The 13,621-nt window shown below is 37.4% G+C and overlaps 1 protein-coding gene across 1 annotated transcript in view; it reads left to right on the top strand.

The window, feature by feature from the left end:
- The window catches only part of LOC6574108 (acetylcholine receptor subunit alpha-like 1), a 73,416-nt gene extending 63,599 nt beyond the window's left edge, over positions 1–9,817 (top strand). Inside the window, exons 6-10 of the mRNA XM_002000130.4 lie at positions 875–1,055; positions 3,725–4,185; positions 4,244–4,455; positions 6,604–6,908; positions 8,968–9,817. Coding sequence (XP_002000166.3) covers positions 875–1,055; positions 3,725–4,185; positions 4,244–4,455; positions 6,604–6,908; positions 8,968–9,174 — 1,366 coding nt within the window. The 3' untranslated portion in view covers positions 9,175–9,817. The remainder of the gene's footprint in view (positions 1–874; positions 1,056–3,724; positions 4,186–4,243; positions 4,456–6,603; positions 6,909–8,967) is intronic.
- Positions 9,818–13,621: the final 3,804 nt, after the last annotated feature.

The following is a 13,621-nucleotide window of genomic DNA, read 5'->3' as shown; positions in this document are numbered from 1 at the left end:
AGAGGGTATCCAGCAGTGTGTGTGTGTTAGTGTGTGTGAGGGGCAACCAAACTGAGCCTGTGTCTACCGCAAAATAATACCAGTGCTGAGATTTATGGCGTTAAGTTAATATGGCCGCCGGAAATGGTATTGCGGTTTGGTCTGACTGTCTAAACAGTGTATCAGTATCTGTCTACGTCTCTTAGTCTATGTGTGTGTATGGGTGGGTGCAGTTGGTGGTTTTTAAGCTTTTTGTCGAGGCGTTTTAATTTGTGAGACAGGTTGAAAATCCGTGCTAATAGAGACTTTTGCGGCGCACCTGTCTTAAGTGATGCCTAAAGACTTGAAGTGAATCGAAACTGGAATGCCAAGTGCAGAACAGACTCAGACCAATGAATACTGTATAAATTAAGACTGAAGTCAAACCCAACTCAAAGGCATATGCCACACCCCATATGAGTATGGTATATAACAAGTTATAGTAAGAATATACTAATCAGATCGCAAGCAGTATTTAATAATTATAATTATTATTTTAATTGGCTAATGAGCAAATTTGTCAAACAATTAAATGAAAGCTTTCGTCTGTTTAATGCAAATAAACATATAATTAGATAGAAGAGCGATATTTGCTGTCTGATTCACGCATTTAACTTTCTGGCTTAAATATTAATTTTCCCAACATTGCCAAGCACTTAATTAGCATAACGAGGTGTGAGGTGGAATAATGAGCAAAAATAAATTGTTACAAATATTATATTTAATATATGTTGAATTTATTGATTCTCAATGTATTCAGAATTTATATTGAATTGGGATATGCAGTCATATGATATATTAAAAAATTTTCTATACGTTCACTCATTCAATGTGAATATATTTCTTATATTTGCAGCGCCGATGGCAACTATGAAGTGACAATAATGACAAAAGCAATTCTTCATCATACGGGCAAAGTGGTCTGGAAGCCGCCCGCCATTTATAAATCCTTTTGCGAAATTGATGTGGAATACTTTCCGTTCGACGAGCAGACATGTTTCATGAAGTTCGGTTCGTGGACATACGATGGTTACATGGTAAGTGAAAGTACTTAAGTGCTTATATATGCAAGTTTATCACTTGGCTCCAGAGGGAGAGAAAGAGAGAGCGAGAGAGAGAGAGAGAGAGAGAGAGAGAGTGAGTGGGCTGTCAATCAATGGCACTGCCACAGCTCAGATCTAAGCCATCCATCAATACGGTGAAGAGTTCAGTGGGTTTTGGCTTCGTTTGTCGTTTCTGATTGACTGACGGCTAATCAAATGTTAATCAAATGTTTAACTCGATTATAAAAGCATTAAGTCGCGAAATTCAATAGCAGACAAATGGGCGTGGCACACGGAAACAGTCGCGCACACACACACATACATATATATGCCTGTGTGTATTGGAAGAAGGAAAAGTAAAGTCAAGAAAATGACTTTTTAAACATGTTACACCGCGCTGAGCTGGCTACGACGACCTTGAATCGAATGGCGAAACAAAGGGACTCACTCACTGGCAATTGATTGTTCGTTTCGCTCTTTTATCGCTGCTCGGGGTAAGCAGCCAGTAATAAAGGTTCCTCACAGGGGCGTGGCTCGCTCGGGGCTGCACTCGTGAATGGCTGTTGTATATTTATTTATTTCAATACTGTTGCTAATGTTTATTGTGTTTTTGTACACTTGACACGTTTCGTTCGTTCGCTCGTTTTGTGTTTTTCTCTTTCTTATTTTTTTCATTCGTGGGCATGTGATAAATCACAAGACTCTCGCCCGCACACAAACCCACACACGCACATGTGTGTGCGAGGAGGAGATAACAGCCAGCAGCTGCGTTTAATGAACCAGCCAAGACTTTGGAAACTTTTTGGGACTCGTTTGTCAAAGGAACAGCAGCTACAGCCAAATCGAAATTGACATATAGCAACAAGCTACAAACTTGGAGCTCAACACAACGAATTAATAACACACTTGCTGATTTATTTGTTATTCTTTCTTATATAAAGTTTATATATCGTCCGTCTGTCAAATTTAAATTCAAATTATATATGCTCATTAATTTCATTGAATGTTGTCTGATTGTGCACATAAAGAATACTGAATTATCTGTGAGTCCAGAGCTCCCCTATATATGCTACATGTAAGAGTAAGTAAACATTTTAATTGTGTTAAAGCAAAGAGTATATTGGCTTGGGATAGGTTCCACACGACCACTGGAACATCGCCAAATTGATATGCCTCACATTTAAAGCTAAAGTCACGCAGATTAACAGAAACATGAAGCATTTCAGTTTTTGATATGGGAAAATCCCCTTTAGTTCTGTTTGTTTCAGTGGCAAGGTGAATAAGTTTTGCTTAAATTGTCTTCATTTTAGTTGATTAGTAATATTATGAATGTCAGTTTATGTTATTGCATGAGCGAGTATGACGCAGTCGTGTACAGCTTTCCGGAATTTTTCGATTTGCTTTTTCTTTTTCCTTCTGAAAAATATGGCGAATTCACGCATCGAGAGCTTCAACATGCTTCATCGAATTTAACTTCATAAAAACATACATATATGTATATATGTGTGCATGTGTGCATGTGTGTATATGGAATCATGGAAGGAGTAAACATGTCTGCCAACATATAAAAAATTGTTGCCAGTTGATTTCGTCGCTTATTCAGAATTCTGTTTGTGCCCAATTGGCACAACAGGGCGTTAATGCATTGCAGCGTTTCTATAATAGCAGAGAAGTAATCGAAAAGTGTGTATGTGTGTGTGTGTGTGTGTGTGTGTGTGCGTATTTACGAAAAACAAATTGATTTTATTCAATTAGTGACATTAAAGATGTGCAAACAGAGAGTAAAAGCTATTGCTATTAAAATGAAAGAACACTGACATCTCAAAATAGATGAACCAAATCAAATCTAGATGATTTCCATTAGTCAATCGAAACGGTGAATAACTGCTGATTGTCAATAATATAAGTTGAAAGAAAAGTGAGTCTGAGTCAATGAAAGCGGAGCTGACAAATAAATGAAGCTCGCCACGAACAACAAATAGCTAACAAGAGCAATAACAAATGAACTGAAATAAATGGTAAAACGTAAATGTCTTTCACGTTCAGAGGTGAACGTGAGCCAAAGTTAAGTTCGCAGCTGCCACCTCTATTGGATGGGTGGGGGGCAATCGAAATTCGTTGGGCAATTGACGATTGTCAAAAATTTGTCAAAAGTACGAGTACGTTTTCGATTCCAACATCTGCAGCAACATCTGATTGGAAGGCGGCAACACCTTCGAGCCACCTTGGCAAATTCATTGCGCTAGCTGGCAGACGCTTGAGCCAAGTGTTTCTGTTGTCGATGTTGATTTGGCATCGCCTGCTGGAAAATGAGACAACAAATCAATGTTAATGGCAGTTCGATTGCACAGGTGTTGCATTGTCAAGCGAGTTGGCGCATAAATCAAATATGCTGAACGACTCGCACAGATCTCGATACAGCCCAACAATGTCAACCTAATAAATAGCAAATTGAGTACAATATTCTACTGATCAGAGTACATAGAGTGTTGCAATATATATTTTTTGATTTATTGAAATAAATTTTATCAAGGTGAACCAGAACTTAAATCATATTCAAATGCAATCCAATCAATATCTGATTTGTGATTTAAATTCATTGAATTCTATTCAGCTATCAATTAAATATAGGTGAAATTGAATTTATTCCATTTTCGTTTCAGGTCGACTTGCGGCACTTGAAGCAAACCGCCGACTCGGATAACATTGAGGTGGGCATCGATCTGCAGGACTACTACATCTCAGTCGAGTGGGATATTATGCGTGTGCCGGCGGTACGCAACGAGAAGTTCTACAGCTGCTGCGAGGAGCCCTATCTGGACATCGTGTTCAATCTGACGCTGAGGCGGAAGACACTCTTCTACACGGTCAATCTGATCATACCATGCGTCGGCATATCATTCCTGTCCGTGCTGGTATTCTATCTGCCCAGCGACTCGGGCGAGAAGATCTCGCTCTGTATCAGCATCCTGCTCTCGTTGACTGTGTTCTTTTTACTGCTGGCCGAGATTATTCCGCCGACGTCGCTGACGGTGCCGCTGTTGGGCAAATATCTGCTCTTCACTATGATGCTGGTCACGCTCTCGGTTGTGGTAACCATTGCGGTGCTGAACGTCAACTTTAGGTGAGTGGAAACTTGAGGTGTAATTCGACAAGTCGTTAGGTAATTCACCTACTTGCAGATCACCAGTGACGCATCGTATGGCGCCGTGGGTGCAGCGCGTCTTCATTAAATTCCTGCCGAAGCTGCTCTGCATTGAGCGGCCCAAAAAGGAAGACCCCGAAGAGGATCAGCCGCCCGAGGTGCTCACAGACGTCTTTCATTTGCCGCCAGACGTGGACAAGTTTGTTAACTATGACACCAAGCGCTTTAGCGGCGACTACGGCATACCAGGTGAGCTCCCCTGCCATTTGTAAGCTCCTCTGCCACTGCACTGGCTGGGACCATTGTAAGCGCCTTTGTCAAAGTCAACAGGAATCTTCAGAAGCCCCACACAGCTTCCATTTTTATTTCGGCTTGGGGCAAACTTTTTGTTGTTCACAACTTTGGCATTGTTGCAGTTGCAGTTGCAGCTAGACGAGGTTCTAGCTGCCGCCTTTGTTGTCGCCTTTAAATTTATGCGTGTTTTCAACTGGCTTTAGCTGGCGCATTAAGCTACCAGTACAGAGTTTTATATAGTTGGGTAACCAGGCAACCAAGCAGGCAACCAAGCGGAGTTTATATTTCGTTTAAATATGCGCAACTACATTGAAATTATATGAATTTGAATGCCCAGCGCCGTTGCTGGAAGCTCCAAGCGCAAATAATTTATGGCAATTAACGGGCAATTGCACTGCCAAGTGGCAGTGCTGATGTCAAATAGAAGAGAGAGCAGAGAACAGCCAGCCGAACACAGCAAACGAGACAAACTAACAGCCAGCCAAGCAGACAAGTTGCAGAAGTTTCTACTACTGAAAAGTAGAGGAAACTTGCTGCAACTCGTCCAAGAATTATTCGCTTTGGAAATTACTTTTGTATCGTTTTGTCACTGTCGTCGACGACGTTTGAGCTCATTACAGACTTGTGGCCAAAGTACTAAAACGGAGACAAAACGTACCTGACGGTCACAAAGAAAAACTACTAATAATTCATTAGGCTCTGGACTTGGAAATATTAAAGTATTTTTCCAGAAATGCATGATGCATCGATAATAATACCAACTATATCCTGGATCCGGAAATGTCGAATAATGGAAAAAGTAATAAGGTTTGGCATTGTGCATCTATGAGACGCATCAATTAGTAATTTTCACCACTAGAGTTGCCACTTGCTATTGAGTATACGACACGTAAAACCACTCAAAAAGCAGACGCCACGGAACGGCAGTTGCCCACGATGCGCAAAAAGAAACCCACAAAGAAAAAAAAAAGAAAATTGGAGCTTAAGCCACTTGGTGACTACTTTTCGCTATCCGAAAGTCCAGCCGGCTTTCAATTAATAGTTTTTCTTTACTTCCTCTTCCGCTTTTAGTCCTCACTCTCCCATTTTATGGGTGGCAAAAAGGAAGATATTGAAACTTGAAAACACCCTGTCAAATAAATACAAAATAAGTAGAATGCAGCTAACTATTTACTGAGTTTCTTTATTGTTTCTGCTGCTGTTGCTGCTTCTACTGCTCCTGCTCCTGCTCCTCCTCCTGCTCCTGCTGCTGTTGCTACTTTTCAGCCTTTGTCCTGCACCTCCTTGGGGACATTGCGAAGAAATAAAAGGGGCACCAATACAAAGCAGAGTACTGAAAAAGTTACAAATTGCATTTGCGCATAAAAGAAGAAAAAAATGGAAAATAAAATGGGGCCACATCAAAATAAAAGAGCTGCGAAATAGCTAGCAATTTGATTTACCAAATGCTGTTATTGCGTACTGCAATAAAAAATACAGAGCCATAACTGAACGATGAAAGCGAGCAGCAAAATGTGCGCAATTAAAGATGTTTATGAGCATAAGCTGAACGGCAAATAGAATACGTAGATGAGAAAGCACAGACTGTGACAAATGCCAAAGTCTATGCGAGTGGCATACTTTTAGAGCTCACTGTTATATACGTGGGTGCTTAGTCTTTATTCGATATAAGGAAAGCAACAACTAAATTTATTTATTTATGCTGATATTTTGTAGAACATTAAGTATTGAGTGACTCAATATGACTAAAAGTAAATAAATAAATAAATTCATTGAACAAATTTATAATTTACGACTTGTTGCACTTGAACAGATGGATTAACTCCCATAATGAAAGAGGTTCATGATATGCCAATCTAAATTTGAATTTAGATATGAATGATGGGATTATTTAAGGCATGCAATGCCTTTGATTTCGAGTAGTATTCCAATAGACTGGAATAAGTGCAAGAAATAGAGATGTAAAACAGATCCTCAGAAAAACCTACTAGAAAGTGATCTTATTTTTGTAGGAAATCTTTTAATTTTATTCATTATTATATAATATATATATTACTATTTTATAAACTAATTTCTCATCTTCACTTCGTCCTCTCTTTTCAGTGTTACCCGCCTCTCATCGCTTCGATTTGGCGGCGGCCGGTGGTATAGCCGCCCATTGCTTTAGCGATCCGCCTCTGCCCTCCTCACTGCCACTGCCGGGCGCCGATGACGATCTGTTCAGTCCATCGGGTCTCAATGGCGACATCAGTCCGGGCTGTTGTCCAGCTGCCGCTGCCGCAGCCGCAGCCGCAGCAGCCGATCTCAGTCCCACATTCGAGAGGCCCTACGCACGGGAGATGGAAAAGACTATCGAAGGCTCGCGCTTCATTGCGCAGCACGTGAAAAACAAAGACAAGTTTGAAAGCGTAAGTACATATATAGCAACTTAATAAACGCCTATTCAGGCTAGATTGATATTGATAAGTCCATTGAAAATGAGTAGGGCATGGCATGCCAAAAGTTGAGGCAGACTTAAGAAAGAGAATTATAGAATACAAGAAACTGCTGTCTATGCCATTAAATAAAGTCTGTCTCTCAGTCTATGTCATTTAGGAGAAGATCATGCTCGTTGCCTATGTTTATGCAGCAGTATTCATTTGGTATTTATATTTGAGTAAAACGAAGCTAGAATGCTTGCAGCAGCAGAGAGTGTTCCCATTAGTCACATAAAAATCGACAGCAACGGCCCCGACGAAGCTAACGAAGCTAGAATGCTCGACGAAGCAGAGGGTGTTCCTATTGGTCACTTTAATCTCAACTGCAACGATACCTCAGAAGCAGAGAGCGTTCTCTTTGGTCATTTAAAGCTCGATTGCAAGGGCCTCTACCTGGCGTCGGGCTCAGCATTTGAGAGCGACTTAATAGTTGAGTGAAGGTCGCCCTATATAAAGAGCAGCAGCTGCAGCAATTCTTCAGTCGCCCAGGCCTTGTGGGGGTCAGTAGAGCAGTGCCGTAAAGTGAAGTAAATGTGTGATCGTTCAGCTAAGCATTAAATACTTAGAAGAAATACTTGGAGAAAAGAAAGTAGGAAACAACTAGATGACATTTTTAGAGGAAATACATAGAAAAAATACTTAGAAGCAATACTTAGAGGAAATAGTCAGAGGAACTACTTGGACGATATATGTACATCGAAGAAGAATACTTGGAAGAAATTCGAATTAGTCGCGAATTTAGTCTGTTAGTCGATTGACCCGAGCCAATGGCACAAAAGAGAAAACACCAGAGAATATGCTGGGACTTCATTATGATGCATCGCTTACTCCAACTTTTCTGTGATGGAATTTCTCATAAAGTTACTTCCGGAATACCAATAACTGCAATTGTTGTAGCGTAACTTCGATTAATTAAAACTACAATCAATATTTTGTGTTCGATTTATTAAGAAGCCTTAATGTCTATTCGCTAACAACTTTTACGTAATTCACTTTGCATTCAAAAGCGTAAAATGGAAACTGGCAGATGGGATGTGGAAAGTGGAAATCGACATTACGTCACAGAATGCTGGCGCGCAATATTATTGAGTTTTCACCACGCCCACTACAAACATTGGCCAGACCAGTATCAGACCACGCAGCAGTCAGTCGGCATATCGGCATATCGGACTGGCGGGGTCGCGACGTGTTTAAGCCTCCTGCTGATAACCCGCATTAGTCAGCGAGCCATGCAGCCGCTCGAATCACGTTGCTTGCATTTCTCTAATCAAAAATTGTAAATAGTGGACCCGGGGAGTGAGTGCGAAAAGAGAAAAGGAAAAACCGGCGAGGACAGAGGGCAGATCGGGCGCATCGTCACGTTGAACTGAATTCGGGCTGAGTGATTGAGTTGTTTGTGCTCAAATGGTTGGCAACGTGCAATCGGAAAGCAGCATTCAGGATTCAGGGTGCAAGTTTGCCAATCATTGTGGCCACAGTCAGGCAATGCCCTGCCCTGAATCAACTCTGTTTGGGTTCAACTTATACAACGCAAATTTCGAATCAATAACGAAATTGAAATAGATTTGGTAAAGCGCATCTGAAAAGCTTTTGTAAAGAGTTGTGGCAACATTGCGGACGTTGGCTTTGCAAACCAAAATTAATTTAATTAATTCCTTAATAGAAATTGAAATACGAAAAAATATATTCAAATGAAAGGTCCTTACTATATACATAATTGTTTAGTATGGTAATATTGCAGTATTGAGCTTCTTTAATTTCAGTGATTTCAATCAGACTTAAACTAGAAAACCTTTCACTCACCACCCAGATAACTTTGATTAAATTCCTCATTGATTCTAACTGAACTGACTTATGCATCGTATATTTGACTTTCTTCCAATATTCCTCTTCAATAATTCTAGCTAAACTGACTGATTTATCGAATATTTGACTTACCTTCAACGTGTATACTTAATATATTTTCAAAATTTGTTACTTTCTTTGACAGGTTGAGGAGGACTGGAAATATGTGGCCATGGTATTGGATCGTATGTTTCTGTGGATTTTCGCAATCGCTTGCGTTGTCGGCACAGCGCTAATTATATTGCAAGCGCCAAGTTTGTACGATCAATCGCAGCCAATTGATATACTATATTCGAAAATAGCCAAGAAGAAGTTCGAGCTGCTCAAAATGGGCAGTGACAACTCCTTATAGCGACCACTTGGGTTCGCAGCGGGCTGGTGGAATTTAATCGTCAGCTCGTTGCGAACCCTGTTCGCCGCTCGCGACGATGATCGTGGATAATATACAATGAGCCAAACCATGAGCGTCTCATCGGTGTTGTACAACACTAACAGCAGCAACCACAGCAGTATCAGCAGCAATAGTGTTCTTGCCATTGCCAACAGCGATACCGATAACGATAGCGCAACGATAACCAGCTCATGGAGCCCATTGTAAGCAGCGGAGCGAAGCGAACATTGGAAATTGAAGAAAACCAAAACTAAATTAAATAAATAAAACCAAAAACAATCGAACGAATGCGATTGCGATTGCGAGTTTACGAGCAGTTGATCAAAACATGTATGTAAAGTAAAGGAAAACAAGTATTGTAGTGTTGCGTAACGTTAATCACCTCAATAACTGTGTTGCAAGATCGACTTTGACATACACATGTAAATGACACTGACACGACAGCCCTCCATGGCTGGCAAAACTAAGGGTTTAGCTATTAAGTTTTTGATGGATGTGTGCGTGAAGGATCATATTTTATGTATGAACGTATGTCAGTGTTGGATGGTTGTGCAGTGTTGCGTCATGTAGCAGCCAGTATTGTAAAAAACAAAACAAAAATAAAGTAAACGTTTTGTAATTTGTATTGTATTTTTGAGCGCCAAAAAGTTCCTTGTTGATTTTTAGTTCTAAAGTTTCACAAAATAGAACAACAACAACAACAAAACACACATAACAAAATGTTTTAAAACGGCATTTTAAATTCAAGCAAAAACAAAAAGTATAAAAAATGAATAAAAGAAAACAAACAAACAAACAAAAAAAAAAGAAAATAAAAACAAAATTGACTGCATGTGTTCAGTGTGTTTGTATGCGTGTGTTTGAAAGTGTTATCGTAATCAATTTTAATTATTTATCTACTTGTGCATATTTTTCGCGTAATTTTTACCAAAATACGAATAAAACTTAGCCAATGCGAGTTGGCAAAATGCATCAAGTTTGAAACTGGTTTTAGCGTAAGTAATACCTAACTCATAAGTGACTAAATTATGTAATGATGTAAACATAATTAGCAACTAAGTCTTAATTAGTCTTAGCTAAGCTACGTAAGTTTTAAGCCAACCAAAAGTAATATTAACAAAACCAAACCAAAAAGTTCAGCCACCCGGCGACTTGGTCAAATGAAGCGCGAAATTCTGAAATAAATTTAGTTACAAATGTTGAATAAGACAACATTCAATTTTTAAACTAACACATTTTTACTACAAGAGATACAGACACACACACACACACACACACACACATACACGTACAGCCATACGTATACATTGTAAGTATATATAACAAACATATGTATGGGACATATACATATATATATATATATATATATATATATACGAAAACATAGTTTAAACTCACAACAAATTTAAGACAATTCAAATTCAATAACTAAAGTTAATTGCAACGGGAAAACAACTTAAATACAAACTAATGAATAAATGAAACCCCAAATCAAATCTGCAAGAAAATACGACACTATATTTGACACTTTGTTAGAGTAATTTACGCTATTCGTTTGTGTAGTTATTGAAAACATGCTGCTGCTGTATTTGAAATATGCAATGCATTGACTAAGTTAGTCATTTTTATATAGAGTTCATGGCATCCTCTGACAGGTTGCACATTTCTTTGTATTCAATTTTACAGATGCTCTGCATCTTAAATATTAGGAGAATCAATTTGAAAACTTTTTAATTGCCTGCAGCTGAAGTGCTGGCGGGATCTGTGTGGAGCTGGAGAGCTGGCGAGCTGGGCACTGGTATAGTTTTGGCAGAATGCAGTACACAAAGAAACACCTTCAATTGAAATGCCAGAGCAAACGAAACTTGCCGCAAGGTTTCTTTTATTTGCATTTTTAATTGATTTTGCAAAAGTTTTTCCCACTACATCAACAGCAGCAACAGCAACAGCAACAGCAGCAACGACAACAACAACAACAGGCAAAATATTAACAACGCAAATGCCATTGGGCGTTGGCAAGTTCCGCAGGGTATGCAACAAATTAAGTGAGGAATGCAATTCGCATGAGTGTGGGTGTGGGTGTTTGAAAGTTAACAAAAAATTCGAAAAGTACACCAAAAATTTGCATAACTTGCATGCAAACGAATGAGGCAAAAACCATAAATGAAAACTGCTGAAACTATTAGCAAGGAATGCCGCGACTACTCAACTGCAGCGCAGGATTGTCAGGCTCTTTGGCTGTTTATAATTGTTATATTCGTTTTGCTGTTGTTCCTGCTGACGTTGACTTAACTCTGGTTGGGGATTTTGTGCGTGCGGAAGGGGGCAAAAGTTTAATTAAAATTCCACTTCGAAAATATTCAACATTTGTGAATGTGTATTAATTAAAATAGTTTTCCAAGCCAACAAATGTGTCAGTACGACAACAAAGCCAGCACAAATGAACACAAATTCGCACTTAAATATGTGTACACATATACAAACAGCTATGTATGTACGTATGTATGTATATATCTATTTGTTATGGTATGCAATGATTTTGCACAATTATTTGTCATTGCAGCCGTAATTGGCAATGTGTTGAGAGACTATTAGAGAGCTGTTGGCATTGAAGTGTTTAAGTGTTTGCAGACATTTTCATTCCAAGCTGAAACAATAAATTATTAATATTAAACTGAATTGAATGGCCTATTAAATGAAGAGCTAGTCTAAAGGGATTTGGCTAAGATGCAGGCAGATACATAAGCGAATAGCGTAGCACCCAATAGGCATGTAAAACAAATATGAAAACACAGTTAACGAACACACATACACATGTAAAACGTAATTTAAATAAATTAAAATTTAAATAGCTGCACCATTTTGGTGTATTAAAATGTAAAGTGCATAAAAATCAACAGTTAACATTTTTTAAATATTTAGCTATTAACTAAACGTAAATAAATGTTATTTAAATAAAAAATATCATAAATAAATTTATTATTAATAAAAAAAAATTGCATAAGCATTTAAACAAACATACATACACACACATATGTATACACAGAGCGACATTCAACCACAGACAGGCCATAATAATAAAATATGATAATTGTACATTGAATAATTACATCAAATATTAAACGTATTCAACTGAGCTTATAAAGTTAAAATCCCAAAAGCACTAAAAAGAAAAAATAAAACCAATACAAAACAAAATGAAATAATATAAATAAATTAACAAATTAACAAAAAATATGAAAATGCCAAACAGAATGAGCGAAAAAAAGAACAACTATTTGACAACTGTCTCGACTTCCGTTTTGAAAAGCATATAATTAAAAAGTCTGAAAAAAAAAGTATTTATACACCCACATAACGAATATATATAGTAAATATATATACATATATGCATACGCATACACATCTAACTACATAATTATATATATATATGCAAAATCTAAATACAGCGTATATGTTGTACTTAGAGCAAAACCAAATAACTAAACCGCAAAATCAGAAATCTCAAAACGAAATATATATAGATCAATGATCGAAAACAGAGGAAAGAAAGCTGCGTTCAACTTATTCACAGAGAAAAGTATATTGGCTAATATCAAAAATAAATAATAATAATAATAATAATATGTAATTGTAGGCAAATATGATTTATTTAATTGTTTTTTCTCAAATTTTAAATAGTTATATAAAATCAGTTTATATGTAAATAGTAAAAATATATGGAATTAATTAAATCACTTGTAATTATGAAAGTTGTTTAAGTTTTTGTAAAGTCTATTTCGTGTAAGCATAAGATCCGCTTGCTTTATTCCAACAATTTATCCATCATTTATTTTGCAATGATTTGCCTGTGTTGCTTAAATGCAAAGAAAATTAAAATTATTCTTTTATTCAAGCACATTCAGCTTCACTTAGTTCCAAGGGAATTTACAAATTTAATTAGGGCAAGGCAGAGCAGATTTAAGCTAAGCAAATTTTTGTTATAGTTTTAGACAATCAACAAAATAAATATATTAATTATAAATAAATCGGAAAAATATATAGAAAAAGAAAATAAATGACAAGTAAATGGCGTAACTTTTCTGTGAATAAATTATACTAAATAACGTAAAATGCATATTTGAATTAAAATAAAATTGAATTGTGTATAGCAAAAACTATTATTCGGCTTTGGAAGTCAAAGCCAACGTAAAGAATGCAAACGATTTAAAGCAAAAGACGAATAAAACGAAAGAAAGAGTCAAACAAAATTGAAAATTAAATTTCAAACAAACATTTTTGTAAATTGTTTCACTTGGGAAAATCGACACGCTAAAGAAAAACAAAACAAACAAAAAACAAAAAAAGAAAAACATAGAGAACTAAAAACATAAATATTTAAATAAATAAATAAAAATAATAATACAAC

Source organism: Drosophila mojavensis, unplaced genomic scaffold, assembly GCF_018153725.1.
Source record: "Drosophila mojavensis isolate 15081-1352.22 unplaced genomic scaffold, ASM1815372v1 contig_277, whole genome shotgun sequence".
Classification (NCBI taxonomy): Eukaryota; Metazoa; Arthropoda; class Insecta; order Diptera; family Drosophilidae; genus Drosophila; species Drosophila mojavensis.
The sequence above is the reverse complement of the archived record's forward strand: the minus strand, read 5'-3'. Positions and strand labels throughout refer to the sequence as shown.